The 27784-nt window shown below is 42.9% G+C and overlaps 3 protein-coding genes across 6 annotated transcripts; 2 read left to right on the forward strand and 1 right to left on the reverse strand.

Moving 5' to 3' along the window:
* The first annotated feature begins 1826 nt into the window (after positions 1-1826).
* On the forward strand, positions 1827-20261 carry sec16a (SEC16 homolog A, endoplasmic reticulum export factor). Of its 3 annotated transcripts, none has more exons than XM_084382277.1 (31): positions 1827-1908; positions 3365-6783; positions 6876-7027; positions 7227-7315; positions 7468-7588; positions 7808-8006; positions 9264-9435; positions 9559-9701; positions 10281-10342; positions 10897-11035; positions 11125-11367; positions 11451-11548; positions 11643-11724; positions 11831-11948; positions 12055-12166; positions 12281-12386; positions 12487-12627; positions 12746-12859; positions 13062-13263; positions 13355-13851; positions 13992-14039; positions 15068-15235; positions 15326-15415; positions 15514-15570; positions 15680-15803; positions 15940-16080; positions 16246-16328; positions 16558-16629; positions 17066-17125; positions 18164-18217; positions 18768-20261. In XM_084382277.1, the coding sequence occupies exons 2-31, from the start codon at positions 3439-3441 to the stop codon at positions 18840-18842; spliced, it is 7107 nt and encodes a 2368-aa protein (XP_084238403.1). In that variant the 5' UTR covers positions 1827-1908; positions 3365-3438; the 3' UTR covers positions 18843-20261. The 3 variants fall into 3 exon arrangements, with proteins under 3 accessions (XP_084238403.1, XP_084238405.1, XP_084238404.1); XM_084382278.1 differs by having other exon boundaries at positions 1884-1948; XM_084382279.1 differs by lacking the exon at positions 17066-17125.
* A 1434-nt stretch (positions 20262-21695) lies between these two features.
* On the reverse strand, positions 21696-24410 carry LOC311274546 (uncharacterized protein). The gene is made up of 6 exons (XM_084382307.1): positions 23789-24410; positions 23548-23662; positions 23108-23220; positions 22813-22912; positions 22495-22616; positions 21696-22364 (listed from the first exon to the last, which is right to left on the reverse strand). Exons 1-6 carry the CDS (start codon positions 23877-23879, stop codon positions 22261-22263), a joined length of 645 nt encoding a protein of 214 aa, XP_084238433.1. The 5' UTR covers positions 23880-24410; the 3' UTR covers positions 21696-22260.
* An 87-nt stretch (positions 24411-24497) lies between these two features.
* On the forward strand, positions 24498-27169 carry rpl28 (ribosomal protein L28). Of its 2 annotated transcripts, none has more exons than XM_084382309.1 (5): positions 24498-24521; positions 25070-25157; positions 26366-26489; positions 26775-26893; positions 27033-27169. In XM_084382309.1, exons 2-5 carry the CDS (start codon positions 25077-25079, stop codon positions 27120-27122), a joined length of 414 nt encoding a protein of 137 aa, XP_084238435.1. In that variant the 5' UTR covers positions 24498-24521; positions 25070-25076; the 3' UTR covers positions 27123-27169. The 2 variants fall into 2 exon arrangements, with proteins under 2 accessions (XP_084238435.1, XP_084238434.1); XM_084382308.1 differs by having other exon boundaries at positions 24515-24603.
* The last annotated feature ends 615 nt before the right edge of the window (positions 27170-27784 follow it).

A 27784-nucleotide genomic window follows, 5' to 3' on the forward strand; every position in this document is an offset into this window, starting at 1 on the left:
TGCATTTATACATAGAAAGAAATATTATGACGTATCAGCATACTAGAGTTAGATGATTCGTATTATGATATTATTATATTACTATCCGGTGCATATTGCATTACACTAATAAGCAAAAAATAAATAAATAAATAAAAAACCAGGGAAGAAAAACCAGATTTTTTCTAATGTGCTCAACAAGGCTTCATGTCAGTCAGATAGTGGATAATATGTAGATGACACCATAGCGCCTCCCAGTGGACAAATGTCATGTCCACATTGCCTGCACTCTCCTCTGATTCTCTCGAGTACAATTATGTTATTTGCGCACCATTATATTATATATACTTTAGATTTTTTTTGCATTTTGTGATAATAACTCAAATCATACACTTACAGTATATTGTAATCTGTCATTTTAACTTTATTATATATAAATCTACAATATATTTGACATATACTGTGTCTAGTACCACTTTTCATTTAAGCACACTGGCATAGTATGTACTGCACATAGCTTGCCAAACTGGTTTGTTTGTACATGTGTTTTTAAGTATTGCAACACTTAAAGGATAAGTTCACAATAAAATGAAAATTCAGTCGTTATCTACTCACCCTCATGCTGATGGAAATTCAGGTGAAGTTTTGTCGTCCACAAAACATTTCTGGAGCTTCACAGCAAACCACCATCGCAGCATTCTCCTAAACAACCGAAGCAGATGGGGACTTGTTTTAAAATGTGAAGACAACAACAAAAACAGCAACAATAAAATGGCTCCATACAGCTTGCTGGACATATGATTACTGCCATTGTTATTGTTATTATCATTATTTAGCTTTTTCTGTCAGCTCCTTAGGGATTAGCAGGGTCCTATAATAACAATGTGCAGATGACCTACCAAAGCTGACTTCACAGCTCTCAAATCAAGAGTAGGTATTTGATATATGAGGAATGTGAAAGAGAGAAAGAAATAAGTGTCAAGAGGATCATTTATAGTGTGTTATCTGTCTTCAAAGCCCTGCCTTGATCTTGGGGCCACACCCGAGGCTGTAGCTTTTCTAACTTTATAATATCTGTCATATCACTAAAATAAACAATTATATATAATAATAAAATGCAAATTTATAGTTAATTAAACTCAAGATAATAGTTATTTCACTGTTAAAAGGCAAGGAAATGCTTTATTAACTGTTAATTAGCAATTGTTTATTGGAAAGTTGCAATTGATGTTCATAACACTTTGTAAATGGTTAATAAATACTGTGTAGTTCATCTATAAACATTATTTTGAGAGTTGCAACTGATGTTTTTAACCTTTGCAATTGCTTAAAAAATGTTTTATGAACCATCTCACCGTTTCTTAACAGGGAAATTACTCAACTAAATGTAATAAGCTATAAATTTAGCATTTATTAATGATGGTTTAAGTCACAATTGGCCATATTTGTCACTTATCTTCCTCTGACGAGTCCACTTTTCTTCTATTTGCTGTAACTGATACTCCTAAACGAATATTGATCCAGTCAAAATGCAGAGAAGTGCATAGATTTATATTAGTCTTCAACATGTTCTCAATAGATGGGTTGGGGTGGGGGGGTCATGACCTCAGTATGTCTAAAATCCTGGCCATGGCCCTGGCCACACCTGAGTGTAAACACCTGCTGTCAGCAGATTTACAATCCCACTTTACTAAAGTGTTTGCTATAATTCAGATTCTGGTTTCCCTCACTGGGACGTAATCATCTGCTTGATAGAAAACGCTGGACCCAAATGGGTTCAGGTAAACGATCAGAATTGACCGTCAACAAGCGCCGCCCCGTGATGACGCAGCCGTTGTTTGGCCTGTGACGCTGCATGTACACGTAGCCTAGTAGGATGTGTTCATTGAAGATGGTGGCTGTGTGTCAGACTCACTGTCCTGCACATTTGTAAGAATTTATTTATGTTTGTACACATTTCCGACATCGGGTAAGAGTGATTATATACCGTCGTTAGCAATGTTTTGCTCTGAACGTTTTGATCCGGTCTCTACGGCAGCCTTGAAACTGTTACCCCTGTAGTTAGCATCGGCTAGTCAGCTAGCAAGGCTAAACTAAGCACCGAAGCTAACGCTAGCTGACCAGGCAGTGAACCTGTTAAATTATGCTCGTCGAGTGTCCGGCGACTTGTAACTGCTCGGTGTGTCTCTGTCAGTGTTGAATACGTATTTAAAAAATGATATATAATCGTTTTTGGACTCTTTACAAGTCCTGGCTCCGGGCTAAATCAGGCGACTTTAGGTATCAGTGTTTTGCTGGGTATGGCGTTGAGGACATGTAGAGCAATGTAGCATTACCGTTAGCTGTTGAGCCAAGCACTCTGGACCTTTCCTCGTAGGGCAGCTTAATGTGTAACGTTAACCCGGTGTCGTGTCAGACCAGAAGGAGTGAGGTACCGATTACAGCCCAGCAAATGTGGTATAAAGATCAGAAGTCGATGGCTTCTATCTGAATGCGATGGCTAAGTTTGTAAGTTTTTGAATCATGTTGACTGTCGGCAAGTTGGCTCGGTGCTAACGTTAGCTAGCATGCCAAGGTTCCTGGTGAGTTTACAATCCTTGAAAAGATCCGGGATCACATTAGTAGCGCTCATCTGGCCACGGCTATTTACCTTCTGGCTCTTTCTGTTATCGATCTCCCTTTCTAACCTTTTAAAATGCTCAGTGTCACACCATGTTAGCCCCCCGGAACTTCCCACTGACAGGTAGAGTAATCTCATCAGCCTTCGTTAGCGGTCTGACGAGCCTATGTTATGCATTTGTGGGATCTCTATAAAAATGCCTCATCAATAACTAACATTACAAAAAAGCAGCACATATGCAGAAGTTAGCGCAAGGACTATCTTGATCTTTCATCATTAACAGCTAAATGAGCAAGTTCCTGTTTAGAAAGATAAGTCACAAGATGAGTCTTCCCTTTATTTGTAGCAGATTAGCTTTAGCACTTCGCTGTCTTGTCAGTAATTTCTTGAAGCCATCGGATTCAAAATCACCTCCATGGAAAAAGCTTTCTGCGACCAAAAGCACATGGCTTTTTAGAGGTTAAGCTATTCTGATTTTCCTCTGCTAAGTTAAACACTAAGCTTGTAAAGTAAAGCAATTTGATTCAGATTGTGTGATTTAATTAAAGTGGTCATTCATTACAATTAGTCAGTTGCGTTCTACTCATTATACTACGGTATCTATTTAATCGTCATAACATCTTCCAGCTGATGTAGAAATCGCCACGTTGTACCATTGTTTAAGTAGGATCTGAAACCTAATACACAAATAAAGGTGTGGTTAACTCCATCAGAGGCATGTGTAGCTTTTTGTTAAACACTCCCTCCTTCCTTTTCTCCACCCAGCGTTGCCTGACTTCAGTCTCTTCAGTGACATCTACTAGAGTGACCTGGTCCTCGGACCTGTTAGCTCTGCAGCCATGCAGCCCCCTCCTCGGACTGGACCTCCAGGAGCCTCTGGCCCTCCTCCCTCTGGGCCCAACATGTTCCGCAGGACCAGGCCTCACAAGCATACAGCAGCACCTACTGCCACAATGCCACCTACTACTCAACCCATGACAGACCCTTTTGCTTTTGTTAGAGCGCCTCCCCCTATGGCGGCAGGTGGTCTTCCAACGATACCCAACAGCAACCCTCCACCAATGCAAGCCCCACCTAACGCCATGTACGCTCAAGCTGGCTCAGGGCTGCCTCCACAACCACATACACTGGAGGATGTGCCAGCTGCTCCCCCTGGCCCCCCAACATCGTCTTTGCCAGGGGTGACCCTGTTCAACCCACACAATACAGCATCTTCTAGTGTTTTCCAGGCACCCAGTCCAGCAGGATATGCGTCCTCCTCACATACTGAACAGGGCTATTTTAATTCACGAGAACAGACACCATCCCTGGCCACAGAGCCGCCACTTGCAGCCTCAGCCCAGGTACCATTTCAGTTACCTTTTAACCCTGAATTTCAAGGACAGATTCCTCCTCAGCCTGTGCCCTTCCAGCCTGTGCCTCCCACCACCTCCTCTTCCCAGTGGGCCCCTGATCATGGAAGTCGTCCTCCATCAGTTCAGAATTATTTCCAGCCTACTAGTGACCCTCAACCGCAGCCTTTTAATTTACCTCCGCCGACCCAGATGTACCCCTCCCACACCCCATCACCCCATCATAACACCCCCACCCCTCCTACACAACCTGGACATCCCCCAATCCAGGCTCCTCTTCCTGTCCAGAACCCTGCAAGGCCCCCTAGTTCTCAGTGGCCTGACCCAAATGCACCCCAGCATCATAATTCCCACTTACAAACTCAGAGCTACTTCAGTCAGAGCTCTGCGCCCCAGGACTCATGGTTCAACCAACCTCCACAGGACTCAGGCTACCACCAAATGGGGACTGGCCATCCTCAGCCTCGACCTGACTCTGCTGGATCTCAGCATGCACCCTACACTGGGCCTGGGCCTAGCTCTGCCCCAGCCCCTGCCCCAGTCCCAGTCCCATACTCTCAGGAGTCTGGTACACTCTCAATGTTCTTCAAAGACAATGATGTAGAAAATGAAGAAACTCTGGCTGGAGAGAGAAATAAGGCAGTAAATGGTACTCCTGCACCCTCTCACCATCACAGTTACCCACAAGCCCACAGTGGCCTCGCTGATGTTCCTTTGGATTACAGAGGACCGCCTCTGCAAGATCTTTCACACGTACCATACATGAATGATGGCAGTCATGCGTCACAGGGAATTGCCCAGAAGCCCCCTGATTCCCAGTACGACCATGTGGAGAATTTGGAGTGTGTCCCAAACCAGGAAGTATTACCCAGTGAAACCCATGGCAGCCCTGCTGCTGCACCTGCAGCCCATGGAGTAGACCAGTTTGAAACCGGGCCTAACCTGGAGACTCCAGATTCTATTCCAAGACCAATGAGATCTGCAAGTGTGTCTTCCAACTATAGCAACATGAGCCATGGAAGTGGAACTAGCAGTCGTCGTCATCAGGGAGTCGTAGGTACCTTTATCCAGCAGGAAAGTCCACGTCTTACTGATGAAGCCAACCTGTCTCCTGCTGCTGGAGGCTACTTTGAGCAGATTGACACTTCACCCGCTGGAGATATGGGTGCGCCACAGAGCCCCCTGGAGCAGATGTGGCCTCCCACACCCAGCCCTCCCAAACCAACTGGTATCTTTCAGGCCAGTGCTAACAGCTCATTTGAACCCGTGCGCTCACATGGGGTTGGGGTGCGTCCTCCTGAAGTGGACAGGGCTAAAATGGTAGCAGAAGGGGGTCGAGATGCTACACCTGGCAACCTAGAGCATCCACCAGATAATATGGAAAATATTTATGGCCCAGGGCACCCTCTACCTGCTGGGGCCGTAGGTGGTGTGCCTCATCTTACACACCCTGTGGTTCATTCTCACTCTCGACCTTCATCCCGTGCTTTTGGGGCCAGTCGGCCTTGTGAGAGCCCCGCTACTACTCTGTGGGCTCAGAATGATCCTGCTAGCTTGAACGCTAGCATCCTCCTAGCCCCTGCTGCCCCGACAGTTCTTGCCCCTTTACGAGAGCCCAGTACTGATGTCATCCAGCCTCCAGAGGATGGGCCACTGGACCTGCAGCCCTCCCAGAGAATCCAGCCAACTCCACAGCAGCACTCAGAGAACCTAGAAAACCCACCAAAGGTGAGTGAGGCAGAGCCAACCGACTCTCATGGCAACCTTGGCTATGCTTCTCTCCTTGTGGCCGACTCGCTCCATCAGCCTGTTTTGATTGCTCCGCCAGTGTCCAATTACAGTGTGATTCCCCCCAGTAACCCTGCTCAACCTGCTAGCCTTAGGGAATCTACCCCACCTGTGAGGCCACTCGCACAGGGGCAGGGTGCCAATACTTCTCAACCACCTTCAGTGGCCTCTAATCAGATTCCACTGTTTGCCCCTGGACCAGTGAGCTTCGGTTCTTCAAGCGCTGACCAGGGTCCACTCAATCTGACCCGCGGCAACGCAGAACCGGCACCATCAGATGTCACAGCTCCGCCACAGTCACAGCCAGTCCCCCTGCTTTCAAGGGGCCAATCATTGGGTGGTGACAGCCAATCTGTCCAAGTTAATCCAACTTCTCTTGTGACTGCTCCTGTCTCTAATCATAATCAGCCATCAAATTATGAACTGCTTGATTTTTCTATGCACCAATCACAATCCCAAAACCAAGCATCTGGCCATCCTTCCTCTCTACATGAGTCTCCACAGTCTAGTAATGGATTTTACCTACAGGTCACCAAAGATGCTCAGCAGGGTTTAAGAGTGCAAGCGAATGCCCCTGCCCAGACCCCGGCCTCTTCATCTACCCCACAGGTTCAGCCAACACCCTCCCAAGCAGCTGCACACACCCAGCCGCCACCAGCTGAACCACCTAAGACATCAGATGTTCAGGCTGCACCACAGGGACAAAATGTTGCTCCTCCTCCTGTTCCTGTGAGTGGAGCACCACCCCCCCATAGCCAGTATCCAACTCCTGTGCAGGGGCCTGCTGCTCCTGCTGCTGCGTATCCTCCAGGGCCTCGAGGACCAGTTCCTCCAGGAGCCTCCCAGCCAGCTCCTACAGAGCCACCTCGACCACCTTCCTCTGCAGGCAGCCAGCAAGGCTATGGGCCCCCTGCTCCAGGGCAAGGGCAGATGTACGGTGGCTATTATGGTAATTATGGAGAATACCCTGATAGCAGAGCACCATATCCTCCTGGCCAGTATCCACCTCCACCTGGGGATCCTCGAGCACAGCAATATTATCAAGTATGTATTTTTTTCTGGCTGTATTTATGTGCTTTTTTTGCAAAGATGTACTCAACAACAGAAAATCCCTTATTGATGCTTTTATCTTTTAGGATGGTGCATATAGAAGCAGAGCAGACCCTTGGTATGGCAGATATGAGGGACAGACCCCAGCTTATCGTGATCCAAACTACTCGTACAGAGAGCCTCAGCCAGAAAGACCCAGCTCCAGGACCAGTCAGTACTCTGACAGGCCCTCATCAAGGTCAGTTAAACTGTTGTGCAGTCTTACGCCATCATTTATTCAACTCTTGTTTAAGCAGTTTTTAAATGTCTTAATCATGAGACTGTTGAGAACTTTGTAAGGACACAATGAGTTTTGGCATAAATTGCTTTCTCATGTATGTATAGATGGTTCTTGTACTTGACCTGTAAACTCACCTTTTGTTTACTTTCCTCCGTAGGCAAGGCTATCCTGAAGATTTCCACAGAGCAAACCGAAGTGCCTATAATGATTATTATGCAGAGTACGCCAAGCACTATGATTACGCAGGTATGAGCCACTGGTTACTTACTAGCATGAATCTGAAAGCATTTTCACCTTCTTTGTTGTAAATTGATTGGTTCACAAAACACATCGATCTTCCTGTGTTTATACATTATATATTATTGTATAAATCTTCCTTTCTGTATTTTTTGTGGAAGGATACAATTATGGACAGTATGACCCGCGATACAGAGCCTACTATGATCAGGCATACTGGTCTAACGATGACAGCTACAGAGGCCGAGACAACTACTATAATCAATACGTGTATCCTCAGAGGTATGCAGAGAAAGCATTTGCACACTCTTAAGTTGCACATGTGAATTCAATTGTTGCTGTGACATTGATGCACTTTTGGTAATAGATGTAGCTCTGATGCAAAATAGAATTAAAACGTTAAATAGTTTTAGCCTGTTAAAAATGTGTACTTCTGCTGTGTTACATTTATGACTTTTGTCATGCTGTTGGATTTACAAACACTGTACACTCTACTCACAGGAAAGAAGGCTATGATGATCAGTGGCGGTACTATCCCGGTTATGACGCCAGTTTCGATGATGACTACCGCCGTCGAGGAGAAATGTTCGGCGACGACTTTGACCGACGCAGCGTCCACAGCGAGCAGTCAGCACACAGCGTGCACAGCTCTCACAGCCACCACAGCAGACGAAGCAGCTTCAGCTCACGGTCGCAGCAGGTACATTTGTGGATTTTTCTTGTTTGTACTTGTGTTCTCACCTGTTACCTGGTTTTACCACCAAGGCCGGGCCATGAGCGGATATAATTTAGATGTCGTGCTCCTCCTTTTCTCACCAACACTCCTGGCTCTCTTTATTGCGACATTATTAAACTTAAGACACAAGCTGTTGTCTTGGAATTGCAAATACAGGTACTTGTTGATGTTGTTGTTTATTTGACAGCCAGTTAGGACAGGTGATGCTGCATCTCAGGTCCTGAATCTGTTTTAACTATAATCCCAGGGTTATGCTGACTTCCTAAATGTTTCTCCGTGTTTTCCAATACTGATGCATCTAAATACTTCCTGCAACTCTATGGTGCTTTTTCATTCAGGGTTTACTTTCAGTAAAGCATAGTGTGCCTTCTCTTTTGCACAGTGCTGTTCTTGTTGAAGCTGTCCCAGTGCCCTTACATGCCTTAATGGGTGGGCTGAGGATTTCTCAGAAGAAGATAAAGACGACATTGTTTGCACAATGGAACTCACTTTAACACATTTAAATGGCAAAACTTCAGTGTTCTGACAATTATGGTCTTGAAATTAGCCTTTATTTAGATTTTCAATCTTTGATACAGAAAGTAGGGCAACATGTTCCACGTGGAGCAAATTTTTGATTGCTGTTTTTTCTGGCTCCCTCTGCAAGCTGTTGTTGTGTTTTCTTGGGCTTCGAGAGTGTCGATCTCCTCATCTATCTCTTGGGAAGAAAATGAATAAGCCGTCATGCAGCTAGTGGTTTCATTCCTGTAATATCTCCTGTAGCATCTACTCTTTACTATTAGCAGTGCTTTTGAGCACCCGCTCACTGACAATTTAAAGATGAGCACCTACATAGAAACATACCTGATATGTAGGAAAGTGTGATGGGATGTTTTTATGGTATAATGCTTATATGAATAGGTTGTGCTGACATTTCAGATGACCTCCTTCCACTCTGACTCCTTAATACCTGCAGTATCTACTCCACACGTACACCACTGGGACTTGCATATTGTTCTCAGCATCATCCCATTAATTCTCTCAACAGCAAAGGCTTGAGATATAGATACTGACCTGGCTGCTCGTTCTGATAACCAAATAGTGACATGCTGCTCTCGTGGAATTAGTTTCTAAGTATAATAACTGTTTGTTGTTTGGCCTTGAAAACATGAGCAATTCACAGTTACGTTTTATTTGTTTTCCTATTCCATAATTATCTCTGTTTGTCTTCTCACCCTGCAGAGCCAGGTATACAGAAGCCAGCCTGACTTGGTGTCAGCAGTCTATGATAACACATCATCTACTTTGGCTGTTGATTACTCCTACGGACAGTACCCAAACCAGACTGATGCTTCCCACAACTACAGCCAGTACCCCTATCCCACAGAAAGCACCTGGATCGCCCCGGAGCAGCGTAAGCCAAATGCTTAGTTCGGATTAAAAACTGCAATTGAATTTTCCATAGTTCAGTTGTATACCACTAGATTTGGGAAATTATACACTGGCTTCTGTTGTCTGACTTATTTTTTCCCTCTAGCTCCTCCTCGTCCTGCAACCCCAGAGAAGTTCAGCATACCCCACCGCTGTGCCCGCTTTGGACCTGGTGGTCATCTAGTCCAAGTTCTGCCCAATCTCCCCTCCGCTGGACAGCCTGCTCTCGTTGATATCCACAGCATGGAGGTATTTTTTTAACCGATTGTATTTCAGCACTTTACTGTCTGAAGTTTTGTTCCATTGCGTTTCATGAAAGGCTGACGGCAGCATGAAGGGTTTTAAAAACAAAGTGTTAATGTTGCTGTTGTACTATTTTGATGCCATAAGTTGTCACAGTGGAAAACAGTACAGGATGTGGTCACCCTAAACTTTTTACCCATTACGGATGTTTTTGATTGATGGGTTACGTATAGCTAGCAGTATTTTTACATACTGTTGTTGCTCTTTTTTACAAACAAATAACATGCCCCATAAAAGCCAGAAAATGTATAATTTATAAGTGTGCATGATCTAAAACCATTCCCTCAAACCCACCTCAAAGACCGTGTGACCCATACACTTGCTGGCAAAAGTTACCACCATAATTGCATTATCAGGCTCTTGAGAATATGTTATGATAGTCACCGACCCTTCAGGAAAAAAAATCACAATATGATAGCTTTCTTTGTGTATTTCATTCATTGTTGGATAAAGTAAAACAATTCAGGAGACACACAGTGATTAAGCTGTATAAAGAAGTGTTTTGAACCATGCCTGTTTGTGCAGACCATGCTGCAGGATACCCCGGATCAGACAGAACTACGAGCCTTCCCTGGACCCCTTGTTAAGTAAGTGTATTTTAACCTTTTTATCCATCAAAAATAGCTTTGAGTCACTAACCTATAAAAGGATAAGGCTCACAACTGTCAGTATTTTTGTAATTAATCAACAAATTCCATGAAAATAAACCAACAAAGCAGTAGTCTCTCAATATTTTCTGACTTCTATCACCTGTCTGTGTCTCTCAACCAAAATCAAATTGTGTCCTACTGAAAATGTAAATCTAAAGGGTCAAGAAGCTAAAGTTTCTTCTTTTTTATGTACTGGCAACTAGGGATAAATAGTGTATTTGTTGGGGCTTTGGCTATACAGACGATGCTTGTAAGTTGCATCAATTAATTGCTGGTTTTGGTCTTCTCCCCTGGATTTCTAAAAAACAAGAAAAACACATCACCACACTTATTATGACGATTTCCCAGCAATCTGCATATTTTGTTTCAAACTACCTAAATAATACCGTAATGTATAAATGCATAAAAAAAAAACATTTTTTATTCAGTTGAGGTGTCTTGATATTAACATGTATAATAAGTAATACTAACTTGACACTACTGTCCATCAGGGAGGAGACCCATAAGGTGGACGTGATAAAGTTCTCCCAGAACAAAGCCCTGGAGTGTTCTCGTGACAACAACCTCCTTGACAGAGACTCTGCCCGCCTCCTCTGGGACTTCATTATGCTCCTCTGTAGACAGAACGGGGTAAGACTGCAGACATGACTGGAAATATGTCAAAGCAGGGTTGTGACGTATGTTTGCCTGAAACAACTTTCTCACTATTGTTTCTTAAGACTGTGGTCGGCACGGACATCGCTGACCTCTTGCTGAAGGAGCACCGCTCTGTCTGGCTACCCGGCAAAAGTCCTAACGAAGCCAACTTGATCGATTTTAACAATGAACCGCTGGCACGAGCTGAGGAGGAGCCGGGGGCCGGACCACTGTCCCTCCTGTCTGACACCTTCATGATTGTCCCAGAGAACGTTGGAAAGGAAACGGAACGCTTCAGGGAGCTGCTGCTGTTTGGCCGCAAGAAGGTAAAGAAAAAAACCCTCTTGAACTATATTTCAGTCATTTAATAAGTATGTTATGAAATCTGAAATGAGTTCCTGTGTAATAGGACGCACTAGAAGCAGCCATGAAAGGAGGACTGTGGGGCCACGCTCTGCTGTTGGCCAGTAAAATGGACAATAGGACACATGCACGGGTCATGACAAGGTAAAGTAAAAAACAAATGGGTGCACCTTTTTTCTTTGATAGTTTTTACAGATTTATAGATGTAATATTCAATTTTTCTGTCTGTGTTCTTTAGGTTTGCCAACAGTTTGCCCATCAACGACCCTCTACAGACAGTGTACCAGCTGATGTCAGGGAGGATGCCTGCATCAGCCACTGTAAGTGCTGCTTTCTCTCTTTATAAAACTTTGCTTTTTTCAGAATTATTCTGAAGAAGATACATAGACGGTGTTTTTTTTTGTTAATTTTTTTTTCTTCACATAGTGCTGTGGAGAGGAGAAGTGGGGTGACTGGCGCCCTCACCTGGCCATGGTGCTGTCTAACCTCACACACACCCTGGACCTGGATACTCGCACCATCACCACCATGGGTGACACCCTTGGTAGGATTGCGTCAAAAAAGCTGAACTACAAAACGTTTTTATTCTTCACCACAACAAACACGTTACCTCACATTCTGTCTGTCTGTCTCATTTTGTGCCGGCGCAGCTTCCAAGGGGCTGATTGACGCTGCACACTTCTGCTACCTGATGGCCCAAGTTGGTCTGGGAGTTTACACCAAGAAGAGCACCAAGATGGTTCTGATTGGCTCCAACCACAGGTGAGAGACAGAGACCAGCATGCACACGGGAACCAAAGGGACCTTTTAAGACAAGAGTACAGTTTGCACAGAACAAGCCACACCTCTAACCATCTCATTCTCTCCTCACTTCAGTTTGCCCTTTTATGAGTTTGCATCCAATGAAGCCATCCAGAGGACTGAGGCCTACGAGTATGCTCAGTCTCTGGGCTCCCAGCCGTACTCACTTCCCAATTTCCAGGTAGATTTTTTGGGTATTTACAGATAAATAGATTTTTTGACTTTGCGTAAATACTCCTGAGTAATAACACTGTTCTCTGCTCTTTATTGTCTCTTACTAGGTGTTCAAGTTAATCTATGCATGCCGCTTGGCTGAAGCAGGCCTGAGTGCTCAGGCCTTCCACTACTGTGAAGTTATCTCTAGGACTGTCCTCATACAGCCTGCCTACTACTCTCCTGTTTTCCTAAGCCAAATCATACAGGTATGTGCCCGCTCTCTGTCTCATCTTTACTTCTGTACCTCCTGCATTCAGATAAGTATAGATGTGGACAAGTTTTAGTGTTCTGACAGATGTGATGTGGTGTTTTTTTTGTCGACAGATTTCTGAAAAGCTGCGGTTCTTTGATCCACAACTGAAGGAGAAGCCAGAGCAGGAGTTGTTCAATGAGCCTGAATGGCTGCTCCAGCTCAGGCAGCTGGATAGACAGATCAGGGTGAGGAGGAGGAGGAGTGTTTGTCATTCTTTGTTTTTGTATATGCTTATTTTTAATTACACAAAGGATATTCAAAGTAAGGACATTTATTTTGTGTGTTGGCATGGAAGTTCTTGAATTTTAACTTGAATGTTAAATGGTCTTTGAATTGTTCTCTGTAATTTTTTCCCCACGTAACTAAAGTTGCTTGTCTGTTTTTTAGACGGGAGTGATTCAATACAGCGAAAACAGAACAACTCCTACACAGTTCGAATGCAACAGCCCCAGCTCTGACTTGGACCAGACCAGTCCACCCGAACCTGACAACATGCATGTGGAGCTGGATGGCCCCACACCTGACAACCCACTAATGAGCTCATTACTGCCAGGGGCTCCACCACAGGCTGTGCAGCTGATGCCTCCAGGTGTGTACATTTATTTGTGTTTTTAAAATAGTGCTCTTGTGATCAAATTTTTCAAACTGCGTCTGATCTCATCTCTTCTACTTTCTCTCAGCTCCCCCCTCCATCCTCCAAGATGCCATGGCCCCTCCTCAGCCTTTACCCTCCAATGATATGCCCCAGTTCTACCCAGTACCCCCTACTGGACAACCAGGTCAGTTCCCTGTCTCAGGCTACCCTCCACAGGATCCTGGCTTCGCCCCTCCTCCATTCCAGCCTCAACCTGAGCAAACCGAGATGTATCCAGGAGCCCATCAGCAGCCGTGCCCACCACCTCTTCAAGTGGGCCAAATGTCGCCACACATGCCCCCTCAGATGCCCCCTCAGATGCCCCCTCAAATGCCCCATTCACCTGTACAGATGAATCACCCACCACCCCAGATGCCTCAGCACATGTCTCAGCACATGCCTCCTTCTCCCGGGCATATGCCGCACATAGAGCACCTGTCCCAGGCCCCACGAGAGATGCACATGACTCAACCAATATCAATGTCCCCACCCAGAGGCTCCTTTACACCACAGTCGGACTTCTATGACCAGATGGCTCAGATGGTCAGTATCTGGCTGTTTAAATATCTAAAGAAATATTCTTTAACCTTCTCTGTTTAAGCAACATCACTACATAGAAGTACCTTCTTTCCTGCTGTGTAAACTTGTTAGAAAATACCACTTTGCCTTTTCTGTTGCTGCAGGGTCCTGGGAGGAGGTCAAGGACTGCTTCACAATCTTCAATGCATATGGTGCGTGCATGTGTCATGTGTAATCATCTATGCCTGAGGGTTTTCCTGTCTGGAGTCTCTACAGTTTGGTTGTTAAAAAAAGTGCTCAGTCAATTTAGTATTGCACTCCTTTATCACTGCCAGACTCGCACTGGACTGTAAATTAAAAATAAATACTTTTTTTAAAACAACTTGACCTCAGACAGTTTAGTTTGAAATTTGGGCATGTTACACTTATAGCGGCTAATGTAGCCTTCAACAGCTAGCCTCAATCAGTGACCAGGGTGGACTACAGCCGTCTGATAAGCTCACTTCTTTCTAGCTTCACATCTCCTGACCACGCAACTCATGCGGCTTCACTTTAAACTCGACAGGGAAGTTAAAAAACTGTGCTGCATGTGGTTTACACGCTGTTAACGTGCCAAGCTGAGTGTGGATAGACAACCCTATACTTAAGATACCCTATACTATATTTTGACAAGGCCACAGTAACTTTGTAATGAAAGAAAATATTTTCTGTTGTCATTTTGGAAAATCGAAATGTATCTGTAGAGTTTATATTTTGAGGTTTTGTAGTTCATAATACACTTCTGGAGCCTCAGAGCAAAATGGGGAGCAGATGGGGACTTGTTTTAAAACATTTGGACAACGCACCAAGCCTTCAGAATCCTCAAGTTCCCAAATTGATTTGAAAAGACGTTTTTTTACACCCTTCGCACGCAGTCGAGCTCGCGTACCCACTTCAGACGGGGTACGTGCTCAATCTTTCAAGCTTAGCAGCGGTGTAAATAATGTCTTTTAAAACAATACTTCGCCCGACTTTCTTTCCTCATCAGGGTGAATAGATACTGATTTCATTTTAATTTTTCACTCATCCTTAAATTCTTCTTAGGGTATAAAATACTTCCTGTATGCAGTCAGAGAAAAGAGGAATACAGGAAGCCTGTCCATGTGAAGGCCCCCGGCAGAACAAGCTCTTTCTGCATGAGGCTCATTAGAAGTGTGTGTGTACATGTTTGTTATTCTGACCAGTATTTTCTGGTTTACAGGTGGCTTCAGGACGTCGCTCACGCACCACCTCTGAATCTTCCACTCACTCTGGTGGAAGAGAGCGGAGTAACTCGGCTGTGAAGCAGGCCTCTCCACCTCCCCCTTCAATTCCTGAACAGCCCCGCCAAGAGGAGGCCAAGAAAGTGAAGAAAGACTCCCCGAAAAAGGTTCATACCCACACATAAGCTTAAAGATGTTCAGTCGGTGCTCCTACTGTGTTCACCAGTGATCAACGCAATGTCCCATCTTTCACACAGGGTGGTGGTGGTGGTGGTGGTGGCTGGCTAAAAAACTGGCTCTGGAAGGGGAGGAATGAGGCTCACTTGCCAGATGACAAAAACAAATCTGTAAGTTCTTGCTTCTTGCTTGCTTGTTCATACATTCGTACATGTACATTATTACAAATGGTCAATATTGATAAGAGCGCTGTGTTCTTTATTTCCAGATTGTGTGGGATGAACAGAAGCAGAAATGGGTTGACATAAACGAGCCTGAAGAGGAGGTCAGTACTGTCAAATTTTCTCTTCTGGCTTTTCTTGTTTAAACGGAGCAGCTGAAAGATTTATAGATCAACCAGTTCTGATGTGAAGCTTCTCTTTATAATCCGTCAGAGTAAGCCCCCTCCTCCTCCTCCCTCCTGTTTCCCCGTGATGCCCCACATGCCGGGCCCTGGAGGGCCCGCCGGACCCCCGAGTGGTGGTCCTCCTGGTGTCAACATGTTCTCCAGGAAGGCAGGTGAGATGACGGTTTGGCTTTTGGCTTCGCAAACACTGAGGAGACGCGTCATATAACTGTCTAACGTATTAGTCAGTCAGCGTTCACACCTGTTTGCTCTGCTTCTTGCCACTCAGATGTGTTTCTTTCCTCTCAGGCACGAGGAGCAGATATGTGGATGTTCTGAACCCGAACAGTAGAACAGCTAAACCAGGCGGATTGGCTCCTGCACCTGCAGACATCTTTGCTCCTTTGGCACCAATGCCCATGCCTGCAAACCTATTTGTGCCTAGTTCAGGTGAGTGTTGTGTGAAAACGAATTCCATCAATTGATGGTAAAATAAGGTGGCTTAGTTTATATGTGTAACAGTACGGTTGCAGGTTTTCGTTTGATTTTGGAAGGAGGAGCTACTGAACAATAAGCACTGAAGTAGTGAAATATTTATCTGTATCTCTGGTGCAGCTCCTGACGATCAACAACCTCTGGAGGGCAGTGAAGGAGGAAATGTGGAACAGAATTCACCAAACACCAGCGCTGCTCCACAGGTATTTCTTTTGGCTTTATTGGCGTTTATGTTTAAACATTGTTGGTCTAATTTTTAATGTATTCGTAGATTTAACATGTTTTAACATCCTTCTCAAGTAGTGTAACTGCTATTAGAGCCCAACCAAGGCTTATCACAGATATATTGGTGTCGGCGCATATGTTTTTGTATTTTTTGTTATAGAACAAATTGCAGAATAAAAGATTTCTGATGCACTTTTTTCTGTCTAGATGTTCAACCCGACATTATTACCACCTGCCCCCGAAGGTCCTCCTGTGCCTGATGGCTCACAGTCTGGAGAGGTATGACAAATTGTTCCAGTCGGCTGCTCCTGTAGCTACCATAGTACCATCATGCCACCACTGAATCATAATGCTCGAGCACTAACAGCCAGTGCGTGCAGTTTGCTCATTTGTCCGATTATAAGTTAATGTTAGAGGGTGTGTGAAGGAACATGAGAATGCATGCATGTCAACTTAAAATCTTGGCCCATTATCATGCTAAATGCGCAGCCTTGATTAAAATGTAAAATCTGTTCCATTTGCTGTTATAATCTAATTCTTTTCATGTCTGTTTTCTCAAGAATCATAATTTTCTAACGCTGATTTATTTATTTTCATTCTGAGCGGGTATATAGTGGAGACAGATCTAATCCAATGCATGGGAGATTATTAATCTGGGTTTGTGGTTTGTGTTTTTTGTTGTCTACTCTTTTTATTTCCCTCTTGCTGTCTTTAGCTCTCACGTTCTAGCTCAATGAGTTCTTTATCACGCGAAGTGAGTCAGCATTTAAACCAGGTACCTCTGGCTGGGCCTCAAATGGTCCACTCTCACCCATGCCCGCCACCCACCGAGCTCACCACATCACCACTAGTAGCATGCTTCACCGTTTGCACCTGAAGCTTCACCGCCCGTCCGACCAAGAATGTCTGCCTGCTCTCCTGCCTGCCGTCTCCAGCATTACTAACTCAACTCTCAATTTGTTGACCATTTGCCAGGTTCGGTTGTTCAGATGAGATCCAGACTTATCAGAGTTACAGTAACTACAATAGCCGTGTTTCCATCAGCACATTTTTATGTGCACTTTAAAGTAGTGCAGCATTCTTTAATCCTGGTTCTCAGGGACCCCTGCCCTGCATGTTTGAGATGTTTCCATCCCCTAACACGCCTGATTCAAATGATTAGCTCCTCAACAAGTTCTGCTGAAGCCTGATAATGATCCATTTATTTGAATCAGGTGTGATGTGGCAGGGAAACATCTGGCATAACTCAACAAAACCTTGTTGTTTTCTTTTCAAGATTGTTTTGACCTTGTCAATATTTAACTCGTACAATAGGTTAGCTATTTTTGCTCCAAGAAAAGTCAGTCAGTCGTTCTACCTCTTTGGTCCAGACTGAATCTCAACAACTTTGTTAAAGATAACATTGTGCCCAGAGGATGAAGGCTCACAGAGGTGCTAGCGTGGCTGTAGTCAACCAGTACTTGAACCCTCTGCTTGAAAGTCGTTGGGTAACTTTGAGCCATAGATCAGAGTCAAGTATGCTGGAGACGGTTGCAGGACACCTCCCTTGCTTGTCCGGAGCACAAAGCTTCAATAACCCATCATAGAGCTTGCATGAGTACTAACGTATGTGAAACAGTGGTTTGTAATGCTGCCTCACTGTGGATCCAAGTCCTCTTCGCCATGACTTTTCCTCGGCTTTTGTTGTATATTGTTGTCAAAACATTGTGTGGCATCAGGAGTACATCTACCTCTCCGTCTTTGCCCCTAGAAAAAAATGGGATGATAATAATATAAACACTGTAGTAACTCTTTTTTGTCCTTTGTCCTACAGGGAGCAGCACCCGCTGGAGGCGTCACCTTTTATAATCCTGCACAGTTTGCACAGGTGCGGTTCACTATGTAAATTATGTGTTTGGGCTCTCTTAACCTGACAAAATTAGCTGCAAATGTTTGTGAACACAAAATCATTCAGGCCTTCTTGTAACTTTGCTTTAGATGCAAAACATTAATTTGTTTTTTTCCTTGCAAAAAGTGTCACGGCATGTCCGTGTCTAAATAGTAACCAATATAGGCTACTATTTTGACTCCTGTGGAGAAAGTCACCAGACTCCCTTAAAAAAATGCTTAATTTTGTGAGTTGTTGTATTAGAAAAAACTTTATTAACGTTGTGAAACACTGTCTACATCACATTCTTAACTATTTGGGACTTGTTGTTAATTCGGCAAACATAACAAATGAAGATATTTTTCTTTAATGTACACTTTGATTATATATAGAGCAGGGACGTGAGATCCGATCACAACTGGTCACTCTAGACGCATGTTAATGCCAGGTGTGAACTGACAAAGCTGAAGTTGTCCACATGTTCTAGCCAAATGTGAACGATCTTCCTTTTCACTTCTCAATGCTCTTTTCCTTGCTGCCCTCTTTTCAGACAAGTGCACCATCAGGAGTTGGACAACGCCCCGGTCGTTTGGGCGGTCAGCGCCAGTACCCAGTGTTGAAGTAAACATCATCTTGCAGAGAGATTGTGTAAACAGACTTGTTGGAAAGAGTGAAATCCTACCTTGAAGTAAATGAAGCACATGGACATACTGCTCTCTGTCTAAAGGACCCTTCTTTCTGCCTGCACCTAAGAAGATCATAATCACGGTCTCCATGATGTCGGTCTTTGTCTCAACAGCTTAACCACTCTTTCATCTTTTTCTTTGGTTCAGTAACTGTCACTGGTGTATTTTTTAACAGGCACGGTGTTTTCTTGAAGGGCTTTTTTCCTGCATCCAAACAGAAAACAGACAGTCGATGCACTCATACACAAACTGTATGTTTGTGAAGGCATAATTTAGTGTATGATCAATAAGTTGCTCCTCTTAACAGTCCAGCTTCTGCTCATATGTAACACTGTTAACAAAATGATCATCCCAGGTCCTGTTTTCCCTCTGTGTGTGAAGTCCAAATGTCCATGTTTGATTGATTGATTGATTGTATGTATGATGGATAGAAAGAAAGCGGCACCTTTTTAATTTCACATTGTGGACTTTGTATGAACTTTTGCAGCTCTTCAGTCTTCTTCTGTCAACTGGAGTTCGCAATTTGTGTGAGAATGAATCGTGTCAATAGTGGATCGTCTGCTGTGTCGTTTGCTTTTCGTCAGTGGCCCTCCAGTAAAGGAAGGATGTTCAGGAAAGAGACTCGCACAGGCAGCACAACCTGAGAGTCTGCATCGATAGGACACTGCTCGTTTCAGATATTTATTTAAATGTCCTCCCTGCCCGTCAGAAAACTCTTGAATTCAAAGATGCGTCAGGGTCTTTCGTCCAAGCTAGGCTTCGATTTCTCCTCTGAGAAGTTCGTCAACATCACTGAGACGAGGGGTGGTTCTTCAGAACAGCAGGAATTGGGATTAAAACTGCATTTTAAATGTCGCTAAAAATAAATCTATCCAAATATTTGTATATCAGATTGATTGTATTTATGAGCTGTAGGCATAAAGGTGTGTGTGTGTGTGTGCGTGTGTGGAGAGCAATTAATGTTTTCAGATTAGCTTTGAAGAGATGCATTTATGATTCAGATGACGAGATGACGTGGATTCCTATTCTTATCATTTGTATTGGCCGCTTCTGCAGACAAATAAAACTTTATCTAAATTGTGAAATGAGAGCTAATTGTACTCTAAATACTTCCCTATCATTGTGATTCACTGATATGATTTTTAATTCAATCACTTGTCAACCTCGATGTTTCTGATTCATGATTTTGTAGACGCCAGATTATGATAACAAAAAAAAGGGTCCCCTTCTGTTTCAGAGAAGCGATTTATTTTCCCCTCCAATGTTTTAGAATTCCTCATGTAAGATTCTTGACACAAAACGGTAAATACGAAAAGGTGGAAGCAAAATAGTAATAAAGTTATTTTTTGCGCTCTGTAGCACTTTGAAAGAGATGTCTGTTGGTTTCATTCATTACAGATCATTGTGTTTTAAAGTGACCATCGTTAGATTAAATATTAGACGTGTGAAATCTCGAGAGCTCAACTTAATAGCAAGCATGTGTGCCCGAGGAAGTTTGGAGTCGAACAAAAACTCCCATTTTTATAACTAGTTATGAAGATGTGATGGAAAAATGGCTCCAATACCCTTCTGAAAAAGATATTTATTCAAGCGATACAGACAAGTATACTTGATTGAGATATACTAAAGGAAAGTTAAAGCGTTCTTGCCCTATAGAGAAAGTTTCTAACCCTAAAGTATATATTCATACTGTGTGTTTGTTGATTTTAATTTCTGATCTGGGATGTTGATTTGAGTTGTCACTGTTATGTTCTTATATTTTGGCATCCAATACAATATTTGTTTGAAATCTTTGATTTATAAAAACAAATACGTTCTTAATCCTGAGGTGGATTTTTATACATGGGTGGGTATATATATATATATATATGTATATATATATATATATATTATAAGAATAAGATTATATAGTATAGTTGCAGTACAAAATAAAAATTAGATGTAAACTAGTTGTGGACTCTTACACTCAAAGTATACTCAGAAGCATATTTTTATAGACTTAAAAAGTGGGCCGATTGCAAGTATACTTCTAGTACATTGATATTTGTGTACTTGCTACATAAAGCAGACTTGGGAAATATACTTGAACATACTATCATGTAGTAGATGAAACGTGGCTGGGTAGCATGGAGGATTTACCAATTTAGGAGGTCACCACTTAGCTAGTACTTAGTTAGCTGTTATAACTAACTGTTAGTATGCTAACTAACTAACAGCTAGGTTGTAGCTTTACTTTGTTCCTTCATGTTACATTCAGGTCACAGTGCCAAGCATCCGTTTCTGTACAAAATAAAAAACCCAAAATGCTGTTTGGGATGAAAAAATATTTCATATAGCATTTTTTTAAAAATCAATTTCCCAAGCTGCAGCTTTAGTAACTTAAGAAAATGGTTAAAATATTTTTTCTTCTTTATGCAAATAATTCCAAAACTGTGTTGAGTGTTTAAAACCTAAACATTTTACTGTTTTTAGAGAAAAAAACAGATGTTCTCTGTCTTGAATGTTAATTTAATCAAGCTAATACATGAGAGGCACAATCTGGGGCTGATTTCCACAAGACTTAGCCAACAGTGTCAAAACGTAATGAGTGTTGATGAAGCGCTGAGTAAAACATCTCTCTTGTTAGTGTGACCAAAAGTAAATAAGTCTTGGTCCTATTTTTACATTAGTCTCAAGAGCAAACACTTGTGGTTGATTATTTTTCCAATTAGAGATTCATCTTCATCTCATCCAATTACATCCCATAATTCCAGTGGAGGAGTGACACACTGACATTGTATATCGAGCCTCAGTTCATGTATAATCAGCTGTATTTTTCTGTTAGGAAAGACATTTAACCAACTTACAGTTACACCACTACGAGTACAGCACAACAACAAGATCATAACATAGCAGGACTGTTGGCATTTAGATAAACACTTCTATAGACCGACAATCTGTAAACATTTTCATCAAGCAACAATGATTCTGATGCCTTGTGGTGGAAGTTGGAACAAAACTGACGATTGAGTATTTCTGATAAGACAATGGCACTTATGTTCAGTCCATTTATCAAGCAAAGTGAGCACCCGTATTAGAAAAGGACAACATCAGGTCATTTCAGCAAGGTTTGCTAAACTCCTCTATTTTCAGTAGGTCCAGTCAAACTCAGATTGTCCACAGTTCACTCAACAATCAGTACAAAACAAAAAAATAGATGGTTATGTAAAAGATAACTTGTATTATCATGATCTCCTGTAGTGATTTGTCAGCTCTTTCCACTTTATATTATCCGAGTTCATCAAAGTTATTCATTTTTAGTGTTTTCCTGTGTGTAAAATGTTCTTTTCCTCTTCTGTTCAAGCACAGAGTTCAATTCTACGTATCCAGCGCTGATTGTGCTTTCTGAACCGCAACCTCCAGCATTGTGTGGTCACTGAGCAGCTGTTTGAGAGCAGCTGGGTCCATCTCCAGGAGCATACCTACACGAACAGATGCATATAAATAGTGTTAGGTTTATGGGCTGTAAAGACATTAAGTATTGAGTTTACACGATAAGAAAATGTATGAAGACTCACTGGCAGTGTCGCTACAACCAGAGTATCAGCTCACCTGTGATATCATTTGCATGAAGTGGATCCAGCGCCTCCACCAGTGAGAAGAGCTTCTCTCCCAGCCTCTCTCTGTCGTCGGCATCTGACGAGTCGCTGACGTCCGTCTCCTCCACACTCTGCCTGAAGGGAAGCAGCAGGAACATTATCGCAAGCGAGTTGTGCAACTGTAATTCATAAATAAATAATAGTTCTTTTTTTAATGTTTTATTTTGTAGATTAAAATAGCAAGTGGCCTCTGTAGTAGAATAATGATCGGGCACCTTGAGAAGTAAAAGAAATAGATGAGAATGGGTGAAAGCAGTAAATGGTCACATACTCTTTAAGTGTCTTCAGGGCGAAGTTCACCTGCTCTTCCAGCAGTTTTGGATCTGAGAGAAGGTTTAAAACTGCATCTTTGTGCTGCTCCAGAAGCATTCCTGTCAAAGAACAGCAAATAATGTTTGCTCATAAAATAATCTGCGTATAGAATATAGAATATAACAAGACTATCCACAGCCATGTCAGCATCTCTGTGAGCTCTGCTGAAATGACCCATGAGCCGCTTTGTGTCTAAAGTGGTACTCTGCTGCGTAATATTAGATGTCTGATGAGTCACGGGACTGATTGCATACCTGTGATTTTCTGCGAGTGGCCTGTGTTGTAAACATCCACCAGCTCAAACAGCTGCTCACCCAGAGAGTCGGAGGACGCCGACACATCGTCCTCGTCCTTGCATGATACCTTGCTGCAAAGTGGTGCGGCCACATGAGAAATACAACATTTTAAAAGGTTTTCTACAATCATATTCAATGCCGTGACAATTTCGAGAATCAACGAATGATGCTTCTTTTCACTATGATGCAAATAGCTGAGGTTGCCTTCATGGGCAACGTTACCCGGTGATTTCCTCAGACTGTTTAATGGTATAATAGTCTCTGTTACATTAAATATATCCTTCTGCACCTGCTTCACTCCTCTGTTAATGCAGAAATTAGGACTTTTGTGAACCCACATACTGTGTAAGATCAGCCTGTTCAGATCCGGTATTGCAAGCCTCTGTCTATTGCTGTACCTGGGGTCCTGTGCCAGGTGCAGGGCTCTGAGGGCTTTCTCCACAGCTGCGGTGAGCGTGGCCTCGTCCTGCAGCATCTGACCCAGGACAGGACCTGGCAGCTCCAGCAACATGCCTGAAACACACAGACAGGCTGGGGAACTCTGGTTCTATGGTGTATACACATAATGATGATAGTCAAACTTATAATGCAAAAAAAAAATGTCACAAAACAAATAACAAACCATGCATGTCACCTCACCTGTGAGTTTTCCAGCACTGTCTTTGTGTTTGGGGTAAATCAGATTGTACAGTTGCTCACCAATCTTCTCCAGATCTTCTTCCTCATCCATTTTTTTTTTAAACTCTCACATTACAACACTTGTAGATGCCATGTTGCACCACGCTGTCACTCTCTAATGAACGCTTGTACAGATGACTCTGACCTCTGGCAACTTTTTAGTTCACATCTTCGAATCACATCAACATTGAGACAACATCCACGAAATACATCACAAAATGCAGTCCAAAAATACGCAGAGTTGCTCGACGGTGACAGTGGTCGTCTTATTTACTCTGTGCTTGTCCCTCGCGTGCGGTTATGTCATCATCTAAAATAATAATTCAGTTTTTAAGAATAAAACAGCTGATATTTGGAAACAGATTTCTTTTTATCACGGCTGTCTGTAAATACGAGGCGCACATTAATGACGTAGGTCGTTTACAGAGCGCGCTGACGTAGTGTTCCTCCGCTGGGCATGCGGATAACTAGTACCCCACAAAATAACATTCAAAATATGTCATAGTTTATAAATTCGAACAAAAACAACTACTGTAAAATATTATAAATTAAGAGTATGTGTCCTGAATGTGTGAAAAATGCGTTCTCGACGTGGAAATGTGTAGTAAAACGTAGCCGTAAGTGCGCAGTGATCTGTGACACAGGTTGCGTAAAGCGGTTTCCGCTCTCTCCGGTCCTTTTCCTCCGCTAAAAGGTAACGTGGTCGCTTCGGCAGCTAATAGCCCTTCACTAAAGTGCATTTCTTCCGTGTCCTAGCTTGTATTTAGTAGCAGAAAGTAAGCAATCATTGGTGTGTTAATTGCCGTGTACGTCCCAAGTGGCAGGAATTGTCCCTATATTGTTTAGAAATGTGTAGATACGTTTGTGAACACGTCGCCCGGGCTAGGCCTCGTCGGGCGGCTTCAGCCCCTTGTGCCGAGCTGCGGAGCTAACGTTAGCAAACTGTCACTCAGTTTGTAACAACAGCTTGTTTTTAAAAGGAGTGCGAACTTAAAACACACGCTGTATGTTGTGTTATAGTATCTGAACATTGGGTCGAGATTATCTCTCTGAATTGGTCGCTAATCTATAAACTGCGAGGCTAAGTGAACATGTGTAGCTGACGGGAGTTGCTAAGAAAATGGTTGCAAATTAAAACAAATGACGCCTGTCAGTGGCTAAAAGTGACAGTTTACCTGACAACTGTAGGTGCTTTCAGTTGGACTAAGTTATTGTATTAACATTTGGTCCTGTTTTGTCCAGGTTCATCATGTCGTCCCATTTGCAGTGGATGGTCATCAGGAACTGCTCCAGCTTCCTCATCAAGAGGAACGGACAGACCTACAGCACTGTGAGTACACCACCTGTCTCTGCAAGTACACCACCTGCCTCTGCAAGACCACCTTAACAGACCTGTATCAACTTAACATTACCCACCTGAGTATGTGGGGACAACGTGTTGGGAAAAGTGACAAACGTGGGTGTCCTCCAAAAGTTTGTAAGAGTATTTCATTTCAGTACGTTGTTGATGTACTGTCAGGGTTGGAAATTAACTTTTGTCCACCTGCTACTGTGGCAATCCCTGCTTCATTCATGTAACAGGCTGTTTTGTTTCGTGAGGTTAAACAGTCAAACTCTGAGGAAAATACAGATAGTTTCATCACACAAGTGAACCGTGACCTGACATAAGTTACATTTGCTAAGTTGGGTGACATCTTCAGGCTGGTTAGTGCCTTCATGGCAGCCTTGTATCCTGCAAGGCTGATTTTCCCTGAAATCAGTCATTTCCTACCTGGATCTGGCATTTGGATGATTTGTGATCTTGTATGACCTCCAATTCTACTTTTTTTTTGTCCCAGTAATGCAACTATTAATCCTCTTATTGGTATCTGAAGCACAAACGCAGACCGAAGAAAATGTTGTGGCTTAACTTCACGTAAATGAACCAACAATGGGACTCTCCATTGTCTGTTTTTCTCAACTTAGAGAAAGTAGAAATAACGCCCCTACATCAGTAGTTTGTGTGGCATATTTGATGCCACGGGAGAAGCAAAGTCTGTGTTTTACTTGAATTTACTGACATTACAACCCGGAAATAATGTCAAGGCATTCAACATTTCAGAAATGGGGCATCTGTTCTTCAGCAGCCACATTATGAACATAGTTAAGTCGTTTTAACCACTTTGTGCATGTGTTAGGCACATATATACACATTTACAGCTCATATATACACATTTACAGCTCATATAGATTAAGGAATCAATGCTTTGTGGCTGTAGAGACAGACATGGTAGAATCACTCAGGATTAAGATCTCAGAGGACGTCTGCAGTTATTACAATTGCCTGTCTCTCATCCTGGGAGGTTTTCCCTCATACATGCTATAATTTAATAAAATCTGATGCTGTCAATGCACTGCACCAAGTGCTCAGTATGCACCCAGTAGTTGACAGTGAGATAAATGTGTTTTGTCGGTCTTTGAGGTTATGAACCACTGTTGGATCAACACAAGCTGTCCAGTGGGGTTGTCTGAATTATTTTTATTCTTTTTCTGTGACAGGAGCCCAACAACCTGAAGTCCAGGAACTCTTTCCGCTTCAATGGTTTGGTGCACAAGAAGACTGTAGGTGTGCAGCCAGCTGCCGATGGCAAGGGTGTGGTTGTCGTGCTGAAGAAGCGCAGAGGTAAGAGGCTGTCCATCTTTCATCTTCCTTAAATCAAATGTGCTTACTCCCACCTGATTTAAAGTAGTTACTCATGTTGTCAATCGCAGCAAGTGAAGAATTCAGTTAGACAGTTTTTGGAGGTTGCGGTCAGACACAGGAATTAAATTGTGCGAACGGATTTATCTCTGCACTCACAAATTCCTGTAGTCATGTAGCATTCACTTATCGGTGCAGATGAGCACTGCATATCAGAGTGTTTGCATTGTTTGTTTGCTTACATTTGTATCTTTTATCACCTCACAGGCCAGCACAAACCTGCCAGCTCTTTTGAGAAGATCACCATCAATAAGAACTCCCGCGCCACCCTCAACAGCCTGAGGCACATCATCCGCAAGAACAATTACAGAAAGGACCTGCGCATGGTGAGCTTAATTTATGACTTAAGACGGCAGAGTGCCACATGTTGTTACCACATTGGTTTGTGCGATTGCCGTGTTTTTATCTGTAGTTTGTTTTTCACAGCTTTCAATAACGTAATTGAGTTTTAATTTGTTTCCCCAGGCTGCCCTGCGTCGTGCCAGTGCCATTCTGAAGAGCCAGAAGCCTGTTGTGGTCAAAAAGAAGCGCACCAGGGCTGCCAAGACAGCATAAACTGAAAAACATGATTAATTAATAAAAGCTTCTTGTTTGTAAAAACATCATGTTGTCCTGGGTCTGAACTTGATTACATATGTGGATTCTTATAAGCTGGATTTTGCAGAAATGACGTTTGTTAATGAAGTTCCACTCAATAGGGGTCGGTGGATCAATCCCCTAAGTATCAATGCTCACAGAAATGAAATGGATCCGTGACATGTTAGATCACATCCTGTGAACATGGAAACTTGTCCTAGTGCTGCAATATATACATCTCTGGTGCAGTTTTGTTCATGTGTGAAGTGATCACCTCTTTAGTTCAGATAATTTACATGAACATTTACTCATATCTGTCAAGTTTAGCCTTGCGTGTGATTTAAATAATTTCATTAAATGTTACATTAACTTCACAAACCATGATGAATGTTTGGTTCCCTCCAGCTTTGAGTTTTCTATCACACGTGGTAAATAAATTGTACAGGCATTATTTTCAGATCAAAAGCAGCATTATCAATTTATTTGCTTTTTAGATAAAACTTTGTATAACTAGTTACAGGTAGTAAATATTTTTTAGCATGGATATTGGTAGTATATTGGCTTTCTTTTAGTATTTTTAAAACAGCTGTGAATGCCTTATTTTGCATGACCTTATCCTTAAACTGCTAGGCCATTTAGGA

The sequence above is a fragment of the Pagrus pagrus genome (assembly GCF_965226575.1).
Source record: "Pagrus pagrus genome assembly, chromosome: 19".
In the NCBI taxonomy this organism is placed as follows: domain Eukaryota; kingdom Metazoa; phylum Chordata; class Actinopteri; order Spariformes; family Sparidae; genus Pagrus; species Pagrus pagrus.

Bases quoted from the DNA above. Each gene is read 5' to 3' on its own strand.
- rpl28 (XM_084382309.1), top strand. From the start codon at position 25,077: ATGTCGTCCCATTTGCAGTGGATGGTCATCAGGAACTGCTCCAGCTTC. The intron at 25,158-26,365 runs GTGAGTACACCA...TTTCTGTGACAG, and splicing joins ACGGACAGACCTACAGCACT to GAGCCCAACAACCTGAAGTC. The intron at 26,894-27,032 runs GTGAGCTTAATT...TTGTTTCCCCAG, and splicing joins ACAGAAAGGACCTGCGCATG to GCTGCCCTGCGTCGTGCCAG.
- sec16a (XM_084382277.1), top strand. From the start codon at position 3,439: ATGCAGCCCCCTCCTCGGACTGGACCTCCAGGAGCCTCTGGCCCTCCT. The intron at 9,436-9,558 runs GTAAGCCAAATG...TTTTCCCTCTAG, and splicing joins CTGGATCGCCCCGGAGCAGC to CTCCTCCTCGTCCTGCAACC. The intron at 15,236-15,325 runs GTTCATACCCAC...TCTTTCACACAG, and splicing joins AGAAAGACTCCCCGAAAAAG to GGTGGTGGTGGTGGTGGTGG.
- LOC311274546 (XM_084382307.1), bottom strand. From the start codon at position 23,879: ATGGATGAGGAAGAAGATCTGGAGAAGATTGGTGAGCAACTGTACAAT. The intron at 22,617-22,812 runs GTATGTGACCAT...GCTTCCCTTCAG, and splicing joins GCCCTGAAGACACTTAAAGA to GCAGAGTGTGGAGGAGACGG. The intron at 22,365-22,494 runs GTGAGCTGATAC...CTGTTCGTGTAG, and splicing joins TCATGCAAATGATATCACAG to GTATGCTCCTGGAGATGGAC.